Source organism: Microcebus murinus, chromosome 14, assembly GCF_040939455.1.
Source record: "Microcebus murinus isolate Inina chromosome 14, M.murinus_Inina_mat1.0, whole genome shotgun sequence".
Lineage (NCBI taxonomy): Eukaryota > Metazoa > Chordata > Mammalia > Primates > Cheirogaleidae > Microcebus > Microcebus murinus.
In genome coordinates, this window is record NC_134117.1 from 39,977,289 (window position 1) to 40,000,850 (window position 23,562).

The 23,562-nt window shown below is 31.9% G+C and overlaps 1 protein-coding gene and 1 non-coding gene across 4 annotated transcripts in view; both read right to left on the reverse strand.

The window, feature by feature from the left end:
- PCDH15 (protocadherin related 15) overlaps nt 1-23,562 on the reverse strand; it is a 1,489,951-nt gene that overhangs the window by 672,824 nt on the left and 793,565 nt on the right. For all 3 annotated transcript variants that reach the window (XM_076010005.1, XM_076010003.1, XM_076010004.1), the window contains one exon: nt 10,709-10,827. In XM_076010005.1, the coding sequence (XP_075866120.1) occupies nt 10,709-10,799 (91 nt within the window). In that variant the 5' untranslated portion in view covers nt 10,800-10,827. The remainder of the gene's footprint in view (nt 1-10,708; nt 10,828-23,562) is intronic.
- Nucleotides 5,726-5,857, reverse strand: LOC142875814 (small nucleolar RNA SNORA61). Its single transcript, XR_012923098.1, has one exon. It is a non-coding gene; the product is annotated as a small nucleolar RNA SNORA61 (small nucleolar RNA).

Below are 23,562 nucleotides of genomic sequence, written 5' to 3' on the forward strand. Positions count from 1 at the left end.
GATAACAAGTTTGGTCTCAGTTTGCCATATATTAATAATAGTTGTACCACAGTGGGAAATCAACTTAACTTCTCTGCATTTCTGTTGTTCCCTAATCTCTAAACTAAACATAATAATAGTGTAATAGCATATAATTATTATTACAATCACAAAGACCTCATGGAGTGCTTGTGAAGATTAAATAAAATAATCTATATTGAGGGCTTAGTTAATTAACGCTACATAAATGTTAGTGGTTATTATTAATGACTTCTATTTACACATAAAATATTGACACAATTCATGATTTCAAGAAACTTGTTGAACGGGTAGTAATAGTATGTATGAAATACATAGGAACATTGCTTTATAATTTTATATCAGAAGGTACTAAATACAATCAATGCCAAAAACTGAGCACTACAAACAATCAATCAAGCAACAACCAGGGAGGAAAGAGAGAGAAAGCTGGATTCCACATTATAAATAAGCCTTGGATAGATGATGAATGGAAAAAGAGGAGAAAGAAGAGGGAAATGGTATATGAGAGAGAAGGAAAGGAAAAAGAGGGTAGGCACAGTAAGAAAAAAAAAGACTGTTTAAAAACAACATAGAGAGAAGGTAATAAAAATTTAACATCACAGTCATGAGAAAATACAATATTAGTAAACATTTAATGTATATGTTGAGAAATCTTGGGAAATAATATGACTAGGAAAAGTGAGAATATATCACAATGAGCCAATAAAGCTTAGATGTAGATATAATTCAGTTGTCAGTGGAATAACTGTTGGGACAGAATTGAAAAAAGAAGTATTGTCTTAGGAAATCATAGAGATTAGTGGTTGACTATTTTAAGAATAGCTGAAAGAGGGCAGTTGAATCATTTACGGTAGCTGTATTGCAGTAACAACATAGCCATTAAATCCAAGTGGGGAATGTATTTATATCTCTCTCCCTCACTCCCTCTCTCTTTCTCTCATGGTGCATATCCATCACAGGTTGCTGGGAGTTGGGAAGGGGAGAGCCACTCCACCTAGTTACTCCGGAATCAGAGCTGACTGAGGCACCACCTTTTATAGCTTAACTATCTGTAATGCCTGGCTTCCATATTTGTTTTGGCAGAAGAGAGGAGAAACTGAAGAATTGCACATGGTCTTTTTGTTGCATCAGCCCAGTAACAATACATCGTTCTTGCTCATATTTCACAACCCAGAGATAGTTACATGGTTCTGACTAATAGTTAATTGTTCAAATAATCCAACAGAACAAATTAAATGTTTACCAAATTTTACTGTTTTCTACTAATGCAATGTGGAAAAAAAAAGGTCAGGGATATTTATTTATTCATTCTACAAATGCAGATTGAGGAAAAAATTTGCACTGGGATACAAAATTTCAATAACATATAAGACAAATATAGCCTCTGATTTCACAGTTCTTAAACTCAAAAAGTTTAATGTCTACTTTCATTTTTCATTGAAGCTCCAGGACTAAGCTGTCCTAGGATCCCAGGAAAGGGGAGTGAATGTTGGCAAAAATGCCAAGGGAAGGTGAAGAGCATTTTATGACAGATCCCCTTGCACTGCCCCATATCTCATAAGTCACTGTGCTTTGACGTGCTTCTCTGGTCACTTTTTACCTTCTACTCACACCTGATGCTCTCATGACCTTTCCTTCCTTCATCTCCTTTGGGGTTTTCAGCTGCTCTGCCTTCTGTCTCTGGCTTCCACGTTTGTGACTCAGCTGGAGTCAAAGAAGCTTTGCACCTGAACACTCAGCATTGCTGGGTGCCTGAGGCAACTGAATTAGGGCAAGGACACATGGACTAATTTTGTCCTCAAAGGCAGGTGGAGTCTAATAAAAGCCATACACTTACAACCCTGCAGTATCAAAGCGAGAGAACTAAGACCTGAGAACTAAGATTCCCATGTAAGGCTAACTGGAATCCAACTCTACCCCATTGTTATTTCCTGGATTGTGTCCCTTAAAAAAATTACATATTTAAACTATAGCCCCAGTAGCTAAGAATGTGACTGTTATTTGGAGATAGGGCCTTTGAAGAGATAACCCTAACACTAAGTTACCTTAGATGACAATGATGAAAACAACTGACAGAGTGCTCATGTGACCATTATTTATGTAAGCCCTTTATATTAAACAATTTAATACTCATAATATTCCTTACTCACATGTTATATATGAGGAAATTTAAGGAAAAACAGATTTAGTAATTCACCATAGCCATATAGCTACAGAGATTTAGAGCCAGGATTCAGATCTAGGCAGTCTGGCTCCCAAGTGTGTACTTTCAACCACTACACTGCATTTCTTCTCAAAGGTTGGAGTGGATATATAAGGATGTGGTGAAGGCTGCTGATGGTAGTTATAAAACTTATGTAATGGCTTCTGTTACTGTATCTTTTTTAGAAATCAGGATGCTAATCACAACCATGCTGTACATGCCATTTTGTTACTTTTGGGTAACTTAATATCTAGCCATAACTGATTGAGGTCATAAAACAGCATTATGATCTTCATTGCTGCACAGGAATAGCTGTATACGTCTTAAAAACACCAACTCAATATTTTTAATAGTTTTTCTAAATGCTTGTCAATTTCCTTAACTTGAAAACTCAAAATTCTTCATGCAAACATTTGTATCTCCGCCCCAAATTCTTTTATAATCTAATTAATTAATTAATAATTTTAAAGAATTTTAATTGAAAAATAATAATTGAATATATTATATATTTGCAGAGTACAATGAGATGTTTTCATATATGTTTACATTGTGAAATAATTAAATCATGCTAATTAACAAATTTATCACTTTATAAATTTATCTTTTTTGATGTTAAAATCATTTCAAATCTAATCTTTTAGAAATTTTGAAATACACAATAAATTATTATTTATTATAACCATCATTCTGTGCAATAGATCACTAAAATTTATTCTTCTGATCTAACCAAATTTTGTACACTTTGGTCAATATCCCCTTTCCCTATTCATCCCCTTCCTTCAGCCTCTGGTAACTACCATCCACTTGCAGTAGATATCCAATTAGAGGAAGGGCAGTTAGAGAGAGGAGAAAATGACAAAGGAGAGGACCTTGCTTAATTGTCAGAAAATACTCAAATTTGTTTATTATAGAATATGGCCCTTTATGTAAAAATAAACAAGAGTGTGATAATTTTGAAATTATATTTTAAAAAGTAGAATATTCACCAGAAGATGGAGTAGAAGTCAGATATGCAGACAATCAGAAAGGGTCAGTACAAAGAAATCCTGAGAGAAAGAAAGTTGCAGGACAGGTAGGTCAATAATGCTGTTTGCTGAAATGTTAAAAAATGATAAGATTTTTCTAAAAAAGTAGTCCCTGAAGGAGACTGCAGTTTCAGTAGAGCTATGAGAAAAACCAAACTGCAGAGCTTAGGCAATTGAAGTACTGGGAACAGGTATAGTGATTTGACAGGAAAAGATCCAACTAAGAAAATCCACTCTATTATGAATTGTGTAAGTCATTGATGACTTGGAGCCAAGTAAGATTACAATTACATTTTTGCTTGATCACAGTTTCTATTAGGAACATTTAAAATGAGTTTTGCCTTTTAACACAATCAGAATGTGAGCATTTTATTTTTCAATGGTTCCACATTTTTTAAGTTGTTAGAACCACAAAGAGAAGTATCCACCTTACCAGTTATTATTAATTTTATATGCCTTGCTTGGACACTGAATGAGACCTTTTACTTCTTTTCCCTTTTTCAACAAGATAAATGAGAGTATCTGAAATATTAATGCCTGGCTATTTCAAGTTATCTCTTAACACTCCTTAGCCACACATTCAAAGGAAATAACCTCTTTCTCTGTGTGTGTATATGTGTGTGTGTGTGTGTTAGCTGAAAGAGCATCTTCTAAGTACAAGGAATTGGTCTTCTATTTATCAGAACCCTATTTTTTTTCTGTCTCTTCAGATCTCTTGCCTTCCAGGATATACATATAGGCTTTAAGAGATCCTATGACTCAAATATACAAAAGCTATTGAAGCAATCCTCAGTGAGGCACAAGGTCAGAACTTGGAGAAAAAGCATTTATATTTCTGAACCTGATTACTGGCAAATTATTGCTGAAGCAAGAAAAGACATATACTTTTAAACCTTTACCCAATAACTAAATTTGTTTTAGAGGTCCAAGATCCACAAGATTACTCACCTTCAGAAAAGGGAAGACAAAGACATGCAAGTGTGGTTACAACCTATTAATAAAAAAGAACACAGCCAAACTTTCATCTGGAGATGAAATGGTGATTGTTTATAGAGTTGAGTCAGCATTGAAAGTAACCATTTTTTTCTTGGTATCCCATTCTAAACGACATGTGGTAATGTAATCTAGACAATGTGTATATATCTAATAGCTTATAAAGTTACCCCAAAAGAACAAACTTTCAGGATTTTAGGTCAGTATATAGGGGAAACAATGAAGTTACTCTTAAACTTTTAATTTAACCTCTCAGAATAAAAATCCATGCTTTAAGATAGAAGAAATGAAAGGGATAGACAAGAAAGTGCACATATTACTTGAAGTGAAGTATCCCAAGAATGGAAAAACAAGCACCACATATATTCACCAGCAAACTGGTATTAACTGAGTAGCACCTAAGTGGACACATAGGTACTACAGTAATAGGGTATTGGGGAGGGGGGAGGGGGGCGGGTATATACATACATAACGAGTGATATGCGCACCATCTGAGGGATGGTCATGCTGGAAACTCAAACTTGTGGGGGGAGGGGGGGAAGGGCATTTATTGAAACCTTAAAATCTGTACCCCCATAATATGCCAAAATAAAAAAAAAAATAAAAAGAAATAATGTTGAAACATTGGATATGCATTTTGAATAAAGAGTGACTATCAACCCTTAAAAAAAAAACAAAAACAAATTAGTATAACACTGTGTGCTATACCTGGTTCTATTTTTGTCTAAAATGTATATTAGTTATGAATTATATGTGTATAATTATATAAGTATATGTAATAATATATACATGTATATGTGTATATACTTGCTCTATTTCTATTTATGCGACCTTAGTAAATCATATTTAAATAAATGATTAAGAAGTTACAGGGACAACCAAGTTCATTGAAAATTACCTATGATCTGCAGTAATCAACTTATTAATAATTTTATAACCGAAAGAGAGTCAAAAGAAACTATTATATTGTATTATATTCAGAGAAAGATAATAGGAGAAAGATACTCTATCTTGATCTTAAAAATAGGAAACTCAAAGAATAAGAACTTTGAAAAATAACTGCAGCGCAATCCAGAGGAAAGAGTGAGTGTCCCACAAATAAGAGTGCTGCATTCCATGTGTTACAGGTATTTCTACAAAAGTGCCCTATATGATGGTCTATGATAGCTTGGAAAAAATGAACCAATAGATCATTTAACTTTCCTTGCAGAGCTATTATGTTTATTTAAGCATCTCTTCTTAATGTGTTGATAGAGAGAAAACACTTTGCTCAAAAACACAAGTATTTTGACTCATTAGGTAGTTACATTTTTCTTATTATTCTATTACCACCATTCTTTGATGTGTATGCCATTTTATATTTTCTATACAGGTTAAGATTTTTATTTTGAAGTTTATGGAATGACATATACTTTTCAATTAAAGGTTATTAACTAAAATAAAACAAATTTATTTACAGGTTTTCTTTTTTTTTTTTTATTTACCATGTTTGAAACTAGCCCACATGCTATATAACAAACTACAACACTGTGAGGCCAGCTTCAGTATTACTTTTCCTCCTTTTACGACCACCAAGACCACTGTTCAGATCTGATGGGGAGGGGAACTGGAGGGCTATTTACAGTTTTGATTCAATGCTATAAAATATTTTTTAGTTGACACATAATAATTGTACATATTTGTTAGGTACAGAGTGATATTTCAATACATACATGTAATATATAATGATCAAATTAGGGTAATTAGAATATCTGTCACATTTATCATTTGTTTATGTTAGGAACATTCAAAATCCTTTCTTCTAGCTTTTTGAACACATACAATAAATTATTGTTAATTATATTCATCCTGCAGAGCTATAGAACACTTAGAACTTATTCCTTTTATCTGGCTATAATTGTGTCTCCTATTCTCCCCTCCCCTCTATCTTTCCCCATCCTCTAATAACCATACTTCTACTCTCTACTGCTATGATCTCAACTTTTTTTAGCTTTCACACACATGGAGAAAATGGGGGTACTTATCATTCTTTGCCTGACTTATTTCACTTAACATAGTAGTCCTCCCGGTTCACCCATGTTGTCTTGAATGACAAGATTTCATTCTTTATGTATATGCAATTCTCTTCTAAGTTTAATTTTTGTAAGTTCATGGCACTCTGTTCAATCTCCTCTGAATCCACCCATAAAAATGAAGTTTCCAGGTATCTACACTTCAGCATCAGACCTTAGAACATGGTTATATTCTTTAGTGATTGGCATGTCTGTCTCATCACTGATTTTCCAAAGATACTTAATGACAAGTATGAAAATTAACTTAGAAATTTTCCTCAAACTTAAGGTTTTATGTGAAACAATAAGCTCTCTAAGGAAATAATAAAGTTATTAATACTTTTAAAAATAAAATGTAATTTGACACAGTTAAGTCTTTGAGGTGTTTGGTAAATCCAGAGAGATAAAAAAAGAAAATAGACATGTGTACATAAGCATGAAGTATTTGCTTGTAACTAAATACATACACTTAGAAAAATAAGTATAAATAATTACATATGAGAAAATGTAAAAGTAATAATGATAAAAAATTTTAGTGAACATTGGCCATATGACAGATCCTGTGTTGAAATATATAAAATTGAGTTTCAGAGAGTTATTATTTATCAAAAAAAGTGAGCTTCAGAAAGTGATATGAATTCTTAAGGATATAAACAGGGTCCCTTCATATACCTGTTTCCAAAGGGCACCTCCTCCTAGGTTCCCCACACTCAATTTGAGATCAAGGCGCATGCTCCATTTCAAATAAAGTTGTTAGGATCAGCAATGTATTAATAAATAAGGACAATATCAATCCTAATGTTCTTTTGTGGGGAAAAAAACAACAAAATGATTCACCATAAACTATAAATCTTGTATGTTCTCTAATTTTCTGGTAGCTCTATCACTTAGCTAAGTTCTGACTCTTTAATACACTACTATCAACCTCATTTATGTTACTAATACTTGCTTAGGTATATAGTCATCAACCAAATGAAATATTCATTATGGAATAGATCATCTACAAATTTTATTACTACATCTAAAAACTTATCCCAGCAATTTGAATTACCAATTTTTGAAAACTCAAAAACTTGGCCAAATTTTTCAAGTAAAACAATTGCTATAAAATTTTAAAAATAATAATTATACAATATATTTTCTTGGAAATAATTGCACACATTAGGATAGTGCTAACTCCCTTATGCCTAATTAAGAAGATACATAGAAAAGCATAGAATATTGTTCTTAATTAAATGTCCAGAAAGATACTATTCTTTAATATAAAAAAACACCTAGACTAATTGTCTTAGGATATCTTAAAATTGTTGTTCTTTGTTTTTCTCTCAAGCTCCTAATTCTATGTAAATCCACTGTTAACAGTCATAATGGGCTAATGTTATATCACATCCCGTGGATTATCTATGACAAAAGTAGTATTTTTCTTTTAGTATTTTCTTGCAGGTTTCTCTTGTGTTTATGAATATCACCATTACCTTTCTTCAACATAACCATGTACTTGTATCCCCAAGGATTTGATAAAAATTACTTCAAATAGTCAATTCACAAGTGCCAATTTAGTGCTATTTTGAGTTAGTGATCATTTGCATAGTCCTGATTTCATTCTTGCATAGTATGAGAAAGAAAGTAAGATTTTTCTTTTAGAAAGAAAGAAAGAAAGTTTCTCTTGAAAGAAAGAAAGATCAGAAAGAAAGAAAGAAAGAAAGAAAGAAAGAAAGAAAGAAAGAAAGAAAGAAAGAAAGAAAGAAAGAAAGAAAGATAGAAAGAAAGACAAGAAAGCCAAGAAAGAAAGAAAGAAAGAAAGAAAGAAAGAAAGATTTGCAAAGAAAGAAAGAAAGAAAGAAAGAAAGAAAGAAAGAAAGAAAGAAAGAAAGAAAGAAAGAAAGAAAGAAAGAAAGAAAGAAAGAAAGAAAGAAAGAAAGAAAGAAAGAAAGAAAGAGAAAGAAAGAGAGAGAAAAAGAGAGAAAGAAAGAAGGAAAGAAGGAAAGGAAAGAAAGAAAGAAAGAAAGAAAGAAAGAAAGAAAGAAAGAAAGAAAGAAAGAAAGAAAGAAAGAAAGAAAATGAATACAAAAGCCATTTTCAGTCACACATAACTGAATAATTGAATAAAACTAAAATCAAAGTTCCTAATTGAGGGAGCTTTGAAGGAAGTAAAGAGCTGTATGGAGACCTAAGAGAAGAGAATTCATTGCTACCTCTGGGAGCATATTGGAGGATACAAATAGGGAAGGAATAGTGAAATGCATATACGGTTAGGAAATCTCTCTAAAACACTATAAAGTTTTTTATAAACTTAAGTTTATCTGCCATAATTCCTATCTTCCTAAGAATTGAGTCACTTACCTCTAAGAGGAGAGACCTGAGAAGGCTTTCTAACTGAAGCTATAGGGGATTAATCAACAAGTGTAGTACTTTAAGGGTGAGCTCTACTGTACACTATCACTCGGCAAGTCTGAAGTTCTACGCTGCTCCAGGAAGTTGACTATGTGACGGCCAATAGTGACCTGATAATTTTATATTAGAGGCTAGGCGTGTGCATTTATAAAAGACTAAGTGCTGTAACAAATGTATGAAGGAGACCAATCTGACCATTACAAGTTAAACCAGAAGTGATTTACTCTGCTAACCTAATATACATTGCTAAAAAGCACAAGGTTTGTGAACATGTGAGAAATGACAGATAGTGAATAGTTTCCTGTTCTGTGTGAACACTAAATATGAATAAAAATAGAATGCCTTACAACACAAAGAACACACTGATTTGTCATCTACTCCTGGGGCATAATTTGAAATTCATCCCTTTAATATATAGAGTCACACTCTTTTTAATTTAATTGTTTTTTTTTTCCTTGAAAGTAGCTATTATTTATTTATTGCTACTTTTAAAAAAAATTTGTTTTGAGACTTGAGATTCACAATCTCCATAAATGGCAAAGAGATAAATATTAAATTAAAATTTCCTTAAAGAAAATTCATGCAAATTAGCAGAACTGTTCAGGAGATTAAATTGCTGATTTTATGAAAATAGGTACTATAGTGAATTATTCTGCAAATTCCCAAAGAAATCTATCTCTCACACTATTGAGAATGTCTTAATAGGTGCATAACATTAACACTCTTTAGGATAAAGTCAAACTAACTCATCGATCTTCAGATCAATCATTTTTGCTAAGCAAAGCACAAAAGAAATTCACATTATTTGCTGCCACTAAGAACAACCAGTTAATAGGGTAACAAGGGTGAGGGAAATGGTTTCTTGTCCATACACCCCGAATGCCAAACAAATCTTGAGTAAGAACAATGGAAAAAAAAAAAAGAGAGAGAGAGAATAAAATTCAGTTTTTCTGAATAGCAAATTTCTAGACCTCTAGGGCAGAAAGTTTGTCTATTCTTTTCTTCTATTAAACTTAAAATATTATATATATTTTAAATATCGTATATAAATTGTACACACACACACGGTTTGTAAACATGTGAGAAACAACAGATAATGAACAGTTTACTACTCAGTGTGAACACTAAGTATGAATAAGAATAGAATGCCTTGTATCATAAAGAAATACCAACACACTCATTTGTCATTTACTCCTGGAGTGTAATTTGAAATGCATTCCTTTAATATAGAGTCAAACCCTTTCTAATTTCCAAAAAATATCAAGCCTTTGTTAATATATTTTTCATATTATATGAAATATTTTTCATATTATATGGCTGGATACTTTCTGGACAGACTTTGTATATATACCTTATATCTCATTATATGGTATTCAAACACAGATTCCTCCAATATTGAAATATCTTAGATATCTAATATCTTAGATGCCCAGAAGGCATACTGTGTTAAATGGATCCTAAGGAGCCTAAAGACTAATACATCTTTCTAAAGTGACTGACTTACTATAAGGGAAAGACTTGAGAAGCTAAAAGTCAAATCTTTTACATGTTTGTACTCTTTCCAAATAAAATAGTAGGGAATAAAATAATGCATTGCCCCGTTAAAGTGTAAACTCTAAAACCACTTATGGTTTCTACTTTTGACCCTTACAGGGGGTCAAATTTTGTTATCTTTTGCATGTCTAGCCTTATTTGAGACCTTCGTTTGCATTTATTCAAGGCTTAGTAAATATAATTTAATATCTTTTTCATAGCAATTAGCATTTGCTTAGTGAGAGCAAGTATTCAAACAGAGGTCTTGCATTAGATTTTCTACCATACTGCAATCCTTATTAAGAAACAAAATGCATCTGATTTCACTTTGTAAGCTCATTTTAGTTAATGTAAATTATTGCACAGAGCCACTAACCTTTGGAAATAAGTTACAAATTAGCATTATTCATTTCTGTGGTGTATTTCATTTTTAATTTAATAACAGAAATTCTGGCTAGCTCTAAAGGTCAGTCTAAAAGCAGCCTTACCATCGTCGTACTGGCCCAAGCAGATTGTGAAAAGAGAGCCAATGATGATCCCTGAAGCTAAAGATTTCCAGAGACAACACTGTTGAAACATCTTCAGTCAAATTCTACTCAAGGCTGATCTGAAATAACAAGAGGAAGAAAGAAACATTTGACATGTTCATTAATCCATTATAGGTAAACACAACTGTCACAGCACAGAAAAACCTTAATGACTTTATAGTTAATTACCTGAGCCATGCTATTCATTAAGAAAGTAACACATTTGTTTAATGTACTGAAACTCTCTATCAACATGATTTGCAGACAAGTAATCTCTAAGGAAAGACATATTTTCTTGTATTTAATTCGTAAGCAACTAGGTTGAGAAGTTAACATACTAATAATATCAGAAACACACTGTCTTTAAAATTGAGACCTTATAGGTAAATCAAAGGTTAATAGATATAAATTACTAAACTTACATTATCTATAGCACAATCCTATAATAAAGTTTAACATGCTTTACAACAATTCAAAATGGTAAACCAGATTTTAGTATCCCACACAAGAATTTCAATGGAAATCTATCTTACACAATTAAGTAGAAAATCCCATCGTTAAAATGGTAATTCCTTTCTACTGAACTGATAAGAGATTGGCTTAATTATGCCAAGAAAAACTAAATATAAGCCATCAATTTTTACCCCATCTGTTTTATGAAGCATTTGGATGAATTTCATGTTAATTCCTTTGTTTTACTTTGCAACCTCTCAATAAGTAAAAGAAAGAAAAGAAACTGATTGAGAAATTAGTGGCCAGTGAGCATACCAGAAAATCTTATTGAAAGAATGATGTGCACAGTTTCTATGTAAATTGAAGGAATTATTCACAAAGAATTGCCCATAATGCCCCTGATTATAGATTGTGGTAGAATAGGGATTGGAACTCTGTTTCTCTAATTCAGAGGTTCCAAACTTAGATGCCTACCGAGGACAAAGGAAAAGAGTAAATTAGCCTAGAGGGACAATAGGGATGGTAGAGGCTGCCATAAACCATGCAGTGCAGGGTTGTTTAAAGAGACCAGCTGGTGCTCAACTTCTGTCAATGGTTGTTATGTGGCAATGCAAGCCAGTGTAGCTAGGTCTTCTGATTTTCCAGGATAAAGCAGAAATCCTAATTTTCATGTGATTGCCCAGTGTTTAAATAATTGTTCAATCCTCTTTATAAGACTAAATGCTTCTGACAGGTCATATTGATGTCTGAAGACCTCCAGTCTAGAATCTATATAGAACATAAGAAAATTAACAAGAAAAAAATAAACAACCCCATTAAAAAGTGGGCAAAGGATATAAACAGAAACTTTGCAGAAGAGGACAGAATAATGGCCAGCAAACGTATGAAGATTGTTTAACATCTCTATTCATCATGGAAATGCAAATCAAAACCACAATGAGATATCACTTAACTCCAGTGAGAAGGCTTTTATCAAAAAGTCCCAAACCAGGTACAATTTCTATGGAAAGTAATATGGAGATACCTCAAAGAGGTAAAAGTAGAACTACCATTCGATCCAGCAATCCCATTACTGGGCATCTACCCAAAGGAACAAAAGACATTCTATAAAAAAGACATCTGGACTAGAATGTTTATAGCAGCACAATTCACAATTGCAAAGATCTGGAAACAACTCAAGTGCCCATCAATACATGAGTGGATTAATAAAATGTGGTATATGTATACCATAGAGTTCTACTCTACCACAAAAAACAATGGTGATATAGCACCTCTTGTATTATCTTGGATAGAGTTAAAGCCTATTCTACTAAGTGAAGTATCACAAGAATGGAAAAACAAGCACCGTATGTACTCACCCTCAAATTGGTATTACCTGATCAACACTTATGTTCACATACAGTAGTAACACTCATCGGGTATTGGGCAAGTGAAGGAGGGAGGAAGGGATGGGTATATTCACAGCTAATAGGTGCAGTGTGTACCATCTGGAGGATGGACATGCTTGAATATCATATATTGCAAAGGCAATATATGTACCCCCATAAAATGCTGAAATAAAAATAAATAAATAAAAGTAAAAAAGAGGGAGATGCTACAATTTATGACAACATGAATCAACCTGGTGGATATAATGCTAAGTGAAATAACCCTCACACAGAAAGACAAATACTGCATGATCTTAGTGGAATGTTAAAAAAAAAGGTCAAATACTATACATAGAAACAGTGATTACTAGGGGCATAAATGGGGAGGAAATGACCATATGTAGGTCAAAGTTTGCAAACTTGAAGTTATGTAGAATGCATACGGCTAAAGATCTAATGTAGTGCATGAAGACAATAGTTGATAACATTATATTATATACTGAAAATTTGTAAAAAAATAGATTTTAAATATTCTTATTACACACATACAAAATAAGGTAACTTTATATTTAAGGTGATGAATATGTTAATTCATGTGACTGTAGTGAAAATTTTACTTTGTATATATATAGCAAAACATAATTTTGTATACCCTAATTATATACAACCAAAAATAAAATTTCTCAAAATCCAAAAACAAAGTCCCCAAACAACAAATGCTGGGGTGGATGCAGAGATAGTAGGAACACTCTTACATTGCTGGTGGGACTGCAATTTAGTACAACCTCCTTGGAAAGTAATATGGAAATATCTCAAAGAACTAAAAATAGAACTACCATTTGATCGTGCAATCCCACGTCTACCCAAAAGAAAAAAGTTTATTTTTATAATAAAGACATCTGCACTCGAAGGTACTGTGTTTCCCCGAAAATAAGACCTATTCATAAAATAAGCCTTAGCAGAATTTCTAAGCATTTGTGCAAATATAAGCCCTACCCCAAAAATAAGACCTAGTGATGGGAATGACTACACAGCATCTCTGCACAACCCATGGATTTCCTCACGGAGTGGTAAAGAAGATGAGCAGCCCTTCTCATCTGCCCCATGAGAGCTCTATTGTTCCACATGAGAGATTGGGGCCAATGGTTTTAAAGAAAATAGAGTCGCAAGAAATTCAGGATGGAATTCGGGTTTGGAGAGTTAGGATGATGTTCCAGAAGATGATAACTTAACTATATTTGAATAAATGTAGATTGTTGTACCGTACTTTAAAAAAATAACACATCCCCTGAAAATAAGCCCTAGGGCATCTTCTTGAGGAAAAATAAATATAAGACCCTGTCTTTTTTTCAGGGAAACACAGTATGTAGTAGCAAAATTCACAATTGCAAAGATGTGGAAACAACCCAAGTGCCCATCAATACATGTGTGGATTCATAAACAATGGTATTTAACACTAAAAAAAGAGTACAAACTGAAAGGATGTTAATTAGAAAAAACTTAAAGGAAAAGCAATATCTTAGCAAAGGACAAAAGAACACAGTTGCGTTCCTTTGTGGGCCCTTTATCTACTAGCTTGACTTCCTTTTTACTAGTTTAGTTTTTAGTAATATGCTCTCACAAATTATGCTATTTTCTTTCACTCTGTCTCTAACCAATTTGGTTTTATGCAACACCCTTCCAGATAAAAACAACCTGATGGGTCATCATTTTAAAATCAACAATGCCACTGCTATTATTAGGCCTCCAGAAATAGAATCTTGTGATCTGTGACCCTGCACTTTGTTTTAGAGTACAACATTCATATTATTGAAAACATCATAATAAAAACATGCATAAAACTTCATTTAAAATAGGTACAGTGCTTGCCACCTACAAAAATAAGATATGTGTTACACTTGTTTTTGAATAATGAGAAAGATAATAACTTCATTTTTTACTATTTAATTTATATCTACATTATTTCCAAAGAAATTTTAATCATTTCAATGGACTTGATATTTATAGCAACTAGAAAGAAAGCTATGACTCACCATGTCAACCTTACAATACTCAAAAACATAAAGCACATATTGACTTAATGAGAAATATCAATTTCTAAATAAAGGTAAAATGAAAACCCTCCCAGAAAGGTTTCTCCAGCCAAAAGACTATATGACCAGCATGTTTAGTACAATCATTATGCCAATCTGATAGTTTACAATGGCAGATCATTCAAAATTTCCTGCTTAGGTTTTCAATAAACTTTAAAGTTACTAAGAATAAGAATGTATGGTTATCATTCCAGGCTTTTCAAGGGGAGAAAAAGCTGTAAGTGGCTTAGATTAGCCTTAGATTATTTATTGGTTGAACAAAGTAGTGTTTGTATAGTAATCAGTAAAACTTGCTGTACCTATGTCAATACCAATAGACAAATACAAGAGGATATAAAGAAATATATAAGCAAGCTAAATGGCTACACAGCTTTGGTCAAGATCCCACTTTGACAGAAACTTTATGGGACTCAATAAAAGGGCTTTTACCATTTGTTATCTGGTTTCTGCCCCTATTAGGGCCTTTAGTGGCAAAATTATTACTTCTAATTTTAGGCCCTGGCTTATATAATGTCTTTGTAAAGTCTGTATCTTCTAGATTACAACAGTTTCAATTCAAGATGATATCATAGCATGGCTTTCAACCCACATTGCCAGCTGATTGAGAGCATGAAGATGTCCTGCCCTTGGGCCCCTTAGAGCAGGCATCCAGACACTTTTACTCCTTCCATGACAGGCAGCCAATTCTCCTAAAGTCCACCTGAAGCAGTTAATACAAGATAGATATCCATCCTTCTACAACTACCTATGTTTAAGGAGTATGATCCCTGAAGGAGGAACAAGATAGGAAACCAGCATGCCCAACTTGTTAAAAAGTTGCAGGACCCAAACCAAGGTCTATGACAAAAACAGGGAAAAAAACAGGATGTAGTGAAGAAACCAATTAAGACCAGTAATAGCCAAGATGGCGAGGAGAAAGAACTCCGTTTTCCCTGTGGCCCATTATGCAATACCATACTAGATAAACTCTCCTCAGTGCCATGACAGTTTCTAATCACCATGACAACCCCAGGAAGCTATCTTATATGGTATGAAAAGAGGAGGAACCCCTGATTCCTTGAATCTATGCCCTCTTCCCAGAAAACTGATGAATAATCCACCCCTTATTTATCATGTAATTAAGAGACAGCCAAAGATAGAGTTCTTTAGCAATATACTCTCTGTTGTTTTGAGAGATAGCTGCTACTGTGTCTATGGTGTAGCCTGTTCACTGTTTGTTTGTGTAATAAATGCTGCTTTCATTTCCAATTAATTTAAGGCTATGCTTGAATTCTTTCCTGCATGATGCCAAGAACTCTCTTGGCCTTCAGGCCAGATCTTAGTTTTGAGTTCTACTTTCTGGCATCAACACCACAGCATTCTTCCCTTGGATACATTTTTGACAATGTTAACTATTTTCTGTGAGCCTCTGTCCCTGACTGCTATGTGAAAAACTGCTAATTTTCTTGAGCTATGAAAGTTTGGAGCACACTGTCTTTACCATGATAAGAAATCCCATACCAATACTGCAGTAGAAAGCAAGCTGGAGACTCACAGTGATGTGAGAGTTGTACATAAGCAGTCTGCCCTTCAACACTTTGTTCAGTCAAATTCCTGGTACTTCTGATCTCTGACAAAATTTAGATTGAGCTATAAAAATAAAACTTGTCACTGCTCTGTATTTCTTGTGGGAAATATATGCTATCCACTTGCTGGAATAAAGAAAACTTTCTTTCAAAACAACCTCAATTTTAAATTGAAAATATGAAGCTTTCCAAAGTCACCATGTTGCACCCCACCAAAAATGAATTTGCTTAACTTACTGGCTGGAAACTTTTCTTCTACTTCAGCATGGTGGAAAACATCAATAATGTCCTTATCACTGCAGAGAGTAGTTATCACTCTTAAGAATGATCTGATGAATAAGCTTTTTTTTTCTTTGCATTATGAACTTCAGAAAAATAAAACTGCAGAGACTCTTTCAGATATATCCCTTTTGTCTAGATCATTTTATTTTTTCCATAATAGTTATTTATATGTGAATTTATATTATATATGTACCTATAAAAACAATTATATTTACAGATCATTTTATATTACATTTAAAATATAATCAATATATTTATATGTAACTTTGTTACATATTTACACATAAAATTTACATAAAGAAATACATTTATGATTTATTTAAATTTAGATTATAGGTAGATTATGATATCATCCCCTGCTTTATTTATTTATTTTTTTAGTTAGGAGTTTAATTCAAATTAAAACACAGAAATGATCAGGTTGTATCTAATTTGTGGTAAAGTGGGAATGTAACCTATGTTTTCATAGGACTCTGTGAGGTCCAAGGCATCTCTTCAGCTGGTCTAGCTAAATCAGACTTTGCTGATCTTTGCTGGAGCTTATGGACTATAGACATGCTACAGTGTCCGAAAGTGCCTTTGCTACCAACTTTAAAATGTGTGTTAATTTGCTTTTTATACCCTCTCGCTCTTTCTCCCTCTCTAGATAGATAGATATCCATGCTAAATATGGTGGAACAAAATTAAGTTGATGGAAATAGTTTCAAAAACAAGGAAAAGAAATTCATAAAAAAATCATCTTTCCACCACTTCAATCAATGTATTTCATTTCAGTTTTAAATATTTTACACATATAATCAACAGTTTTAAACAATAAATAAAACTGATTTAACTCAAAATATATTTCCTAAAGTCACATGATACACAAAAGGGAAGTCCAAGCTTAGACATTGTTCTTGTACAACTTTTGGTGGACACTTGGAAACTCGAATCTGTGTGTCAACTTGTCTGTCAGGTTATATCCTTTTTTTAAGTTGTAGTTATAACCATAAAATTTTAAATAAGACTGGGTATGGTGACTCACAGCTATAATCCTAGCACTCTGGGAGGCCAAGGCAGGAGGATCATTTGAGGTCAGGAATTTGAGACCAGACTGAGTAAGAGCCAGACCCTTCTCTACTAAAATTAGAAAAAAAAAAAAAATAGCCAGTCAACTAAAAATAGAAACAAACAAGCAAAAATTAGCCAGGTGTGGTGGCTCATGCCTATAATCCCAGCTACTTGGGAGGCTGAGGCAGGAGGACCACTTGAACCCAGGAGTTTGAGGTTGTGAGCTATGCTGATACCATGGTACTCACTCTAGCCTGGGCAACAAAGCGAGACTCTGTCTCAAAAAAATTTCAATAAATGAGGGAAGAGCACTGATTTTCTTTTCGGGTAATACTATTTAAGAAAATAAATTACTGACAAATGTAATTAGCCTATTGAATTTACATTTAAAAGTTGTGTGCTATTAGAAAAAAGTAATATTCGATTAAATCAATGACAAATATAAGCTATATATTATACAAATCTGGACATACTATTTGGTATAATAAAATGTGAATACATCAAAATTTTTAAAAAATGAGTAGAAATTCAGTTTCTTATGTTCACTGTGGCTATCATATTGGATATTCTTTTTAGAGTTCATACATGCATTTACTCAATTAGAATTTATATATTTAGTGTATGGGACACCTCTTCTACTACATAAGTGAATTGATTCAATTTCCTCACAATGACTTTGCTATTGAGAAAGTACCATATTTTTTATCTAATATATTATTTCAAAGTATTTTAGTAAAAAGATTCCAAATTAGGAAAATATTAAATTTTAATGGCCAATGTATGGGATTTCCATTCAATCTATGCCTTCATAACTTTTGTCTAAATACTAGTCTTTGAGATAAATATATTTCTCAAAATTTCTTAGAATAATCACAGTTTGAAAGGAGTAAGAACTCTGAAATGAAAAAAAGCCAAGCATTATTTTAACTATGGTGTTTTTAACTTATAAACATAACTAAGTAAGTTTTACAGATCAGGTAAGTGCATGCATGGTTTTAAAAAGAAGCTTCAGGGAGTTCTATATAATGTAATTCCCTGGATTAGAAAACATATTCTGCCTGATATTCTTGTTTCATGAAGGTTATACATCCTAAGAGACACAAATAAATATGAGAAAATGAGTATTTTCTTAGGGAAAATTTATCAGCATAAAATAAAGTTAATCAAAAGAGATTGAACTTAAAAGGCCAAAAATGCCAGTGACTCTTCTGATGTATTATAATAAAACTCCTGGCTTTAGAATGAGAGAGTTTTGTGTTGCATCACGAGTTCTGCCACTTTTTTGGCACCATATAATGGTAAACTAGAGAGAACTTGTGAGACTCAGTTTATAATTAGGACAATAAAACCTACTTTATTCTACAGTAATTGACAGACAAAAAACATAAACAATAAAAAATATAGCAGCAGTTAAGAATATTCATTTGTTTATTTACTGTGTAAGTATTTATTGAGTGCTGATTCTGGGTAATACACTTTATAAGATGCAGAGGCTTCAGCACTGTGAGGACAAGTGAATGAATTAATAATTAATAAATAACTAAATAGTGGTTCATATGGAGTTTTCAGTCTAATAGGTATGGTAGTCATACCTAGAGTGTCCCACAGTGAATCAAACCGTTGGACAGTCCCCTCCCATACAGTGCAGTTGGAATATATGCCTTGGTTGTAGTTAATGGAATATGGTAAAGATAATGAGATTTCCCTCTCTTGTTTCAGTTAAGTTATATAAAACACAGTTTTAGCACATTGGGGTAGCGGTGGGGGGAGAGAGAAAGAGAGAGAGAGGGGGAGATATCAGCTGTGTGTAAGGAAGCAAACATTCATGTTGAAAACTGTCTATGTAAAGAGACATATGCCAAGGGACTTCAGGTGACTTCGTGGATATGAGGGTACCCTCTAGACAACAACCTTCAGTCATACAGCCAAAAGGAAATGAATTCTGCCAACAAAGTAAATGAGCTTTGTAAAATATTGTAATCTATATTGTTAATTGCACTTTGAAAAGAAGTGTAATTTAAACACCAAAATAATGAGATATTTTATATATAATCAATTACAAACCTAAAAATCATTTTTTCTGATAAATTCTATTTACTATTTCTTTCTGTTTGTTTAATTAAAAAACTTTTGTGTCAGAACTCAATCATATTGTTTTACTTGCTTTTGCCATTACTAAGCTTGGTAAAAAAAAATGAAATAAAATATATATATATATATATATATATATATATATAGTCTTAACTAATAGTCTTTTAAGTAAGTGTTGGATTTAAGAGGAAAGATTTATAACATTTCTAATAAATAAATAATTGCAAATATTTAATGACATATCAAACAGTAGCATTTAAATTTTAAAATTTGTTTTTCTAAATCTGCATGCATTAAAACCATGGAAATTAATTAGTAAAGTGTGTAATTTTTATTCATATAGTAGATAATAGTAGGAAACATAAGATTTATAAATTTATTTGACTATTAAGATGTATGTAATGGATACTAGAGTAAATGCTGATTGGGAATTTTGAATTCTAATTAATAAAATACTTGTTTTTATTTATAGTATATATAGATTTAATATATACTTTGTAAATTTACTTGTAACTTTTACTTTAAATGAATGGAAGAATAGAAAATATGTATTCTGCATACTTTGCTAAGTGACATGTAGAATGAATAAGACTAAGTTTATCCTCTATTGCTCCCTTCTTACTATGATGGACTCATCGATCATACCTTTTCTATACTTTACTTATACTTCACATTATATGCAGGTTAACCAGGGGTCACAAATTTGGATACCATGTGAATGCAGATGCAGAAACAAAATATTATACATAACACTTTCTATTGTCCTTTTGATATTTTTAGGGTAAAGTCTCTAGCTAACTGAACTGAAACTATGAATATTTTATTGGCCATAGTTTTAAAATTGAAAAATTCTGTCAAGACTTACATCTCTATATTTGATGCTAATAAAAAGTCATTTTTGAGTATGGTAGATGTTACTATTATCAAAATTATTAGACATCTTTTACTAACTTTGATAGCCAAATAGTGGATTGCTCTGTTTAATTTCATTTTGTGTTTTACTTAGTATTCTTAAGAAATCATACTTGAAAGTTATAGTCTGGGATATTTGCAGAAATATTATCTCAAAAACAGTGATTCAAATAATAGTCTAGTACAGAATTATGTTCATATAAACAAGTATTTTACAAATAATTCTAAGTTTTGATTTGATGCAATTATTTGAGCTTTTACCATTTATTTTATTAACCTGTAAAAATAAGGAAGTGATCAATCTTCTCAACTGGCAAAAATGTGAAGCTGAATAATTTGACTTAGAAAAATAACTAATTATGTAAGAACCATGTAAACCCTTCATTAACACTACAAATCCATCAAATTCACTATGACCTTTCTTAAAGAGATTAGATTTAATGTAAAGCTGAGTTTTATTTGATTATACAAAAACTTAATTTTTATTGAATAGAATTCATGTATCAGCAGACTCGTGTAATTCAAACCTGTGCTTTTCAAGGGTCAACTGTATATAACTGTATTACAATTGTAAAATTCTGTTTTGTCTATAGATGATAACACACTATAATTATTAGGTGCACTATGTTTGAAGGGCAAACCCAATTTAAATAATGTACTCATAAAGGGTGGGCTTCATGAGGAATAAACAAGAAAATTTATCTCTTTCTACAAATATCTAATTTTATAATGTATCCTTTTTTAAAAATTACCAAATTAAAAATTAATTATTCTTTCTTCTATAGCATCTGTTATATGGTACAATCATTATGCAAGCCCATTTTTTCTAACTTAAAAATTTAATTTATTGCCTTAAGTATTAGTTTCTGCTATTATACGGTAAATGCAAACTGCCTATGTAAAATTCTTTATCTTACTAAAATACTATAGATATAACATGCTATGGACATTCTAATAATTATTATTATATTTGTCTAAACTTTTAAATAAGATGTTATATATCCATGGAGTTGGTTACTATTTTAAGGATATTTTCTTACTTATTATTTTCCCAAAGGGTCAACAATTAAAAACATTCATTTCTCAACACACCATGGCAAGAGAATTTGGAAGTACAAGAGCCCATTTCACTTCAAATTTTTATTTCCAGGAATTGTCATATGTTTCTTCAATCTGAACTAATTTATAATCCTCTGAATTTATTACCATCACATTTTATTTTATTTTATTTTTAATTGTTTATTTCTGCTTAGGTATTTCTTCCTTCTTTCTCTCTCAACATGAGAATCTCTCCCTCATGTAAGACTTCTTTGACAAGTCCACTCCTCACTTGAGTATAAGATTTATTTGCTATAATATTTCCTAGGTTTTCCCTTTTATTCAGAAAACATGTCTCAGTTTATAATTAGATGTTTGCCAGTGGGTACTTTGATAATGTTTGTATTTCATCTTCTGCCCCTGAGAAAAGGAATTATTATTAGCCAAATTCCTATCTCAGATTTTTATTCCAGAGCCCAGCAAAGTGCTTGGCCCAAATTAGCATTTTGTAAGCATGGGTTAAATAAATGAATTTTTAAAACAAATTTAGCAATTTCACACAATTACCTATTTCTTATTTTAATTAAAGCTAATTCATTCTGGTCAAATCTGTGTATATGTATGAAATTTTTAAATTTAGCAATTATTTGTGTAGTATTTGTTGAACAGGCAATGTTAGATAATTGATAAATTCTAAAGAAGTTTTATTTCCTTCTAGATGCTTATAACACATTGTTGGAGAAAATCCATAAATATTATAAATCCTCACAGAGAATAAGGAGGTATTTATATATAAATATATATATATTCATTGTGATAGTTATTTCACAATGATATTTGAAATTGTCAAACTGATAAAATATATGCTTACAAAAGATAAGAATAAAATACTTATAATGTTGGTAAGAAAGTACCAAATCCTAACCTCTAAATTAAAATTTATGGTCTATTGGGGTCATTTTTGTTTTTGTGAATCAATTAAATAAATCTGCTCTCAAATATATTCCCTACGTCTGAGTACACTAATATTAGCAGAACTGTCTGTAACTTAAAATAATTTCTATTTTTAATATAGTTCTTCATTGAAAAATCATTAAAAAGCAGTGTACATAACCACAAAACACTATTTTCATATATTTGTTGAAATGACAAAAGTAATGGAAAGTCATAAAAAAGTACCGTTATTTAGAAGAATTTGCAGAAAAAACAAAAGGTCCAACAAAACATATGCAGAAATATATATGCAGTCACTTTTACACTTAATTAGCACTTTTGTCCAATTAAGCAATAATTACTTTAAAAAGTAATGCTTTTCCCCTTAGAATTATTATTGAAGTTCAAAGGTTCAAGTTTTTAATTACTACTCATAAAGCATGCAGTGAAACTTTTAAAATTATGAAAAGTCCACTATTTTACATTATTCAGAAAGATATTTCTCTTAGAAAAAATATCATTAATAAGTACTAAATTTCTTACAAATTAATGGCAAGAAACTTGTTCCCTCTCCTTTCCATTTTTAGAGATGGGTGCATAAATCAGTCCGAGATCTTTCGTGGATGAAAGGAAGTAGAAGACTTAAGATTAGAAAACCACTGATGTGATGCCCATGGGCAAAGATGAAATCAGATATTATGGATAATTTTGAAGTTGCAGTTTTAATAATGATAAAGGTATAATGAAAAGGAGAATCAAAGAAGAAATAAATTTCATGCCTCTGCCCATACCAACCAACCTATCATGTATTTCAAAAGGATATTTGGCTGATACCTTGTAAACAGGGATGTATGAAGATTTTTTAAAATCAGATATAATTGTGGCAGGATATGTATGTTCATGTGTGTGTGTGCATTACGATGCATGTATTATTAAGAGTAAGCAGCATGGCTATTTCAGGAAGGGGTCATAAATGCATAAGACTTTAAGGTTAAGGAAGATACTATAAATAAGTACAGCTGGCTAAGAAA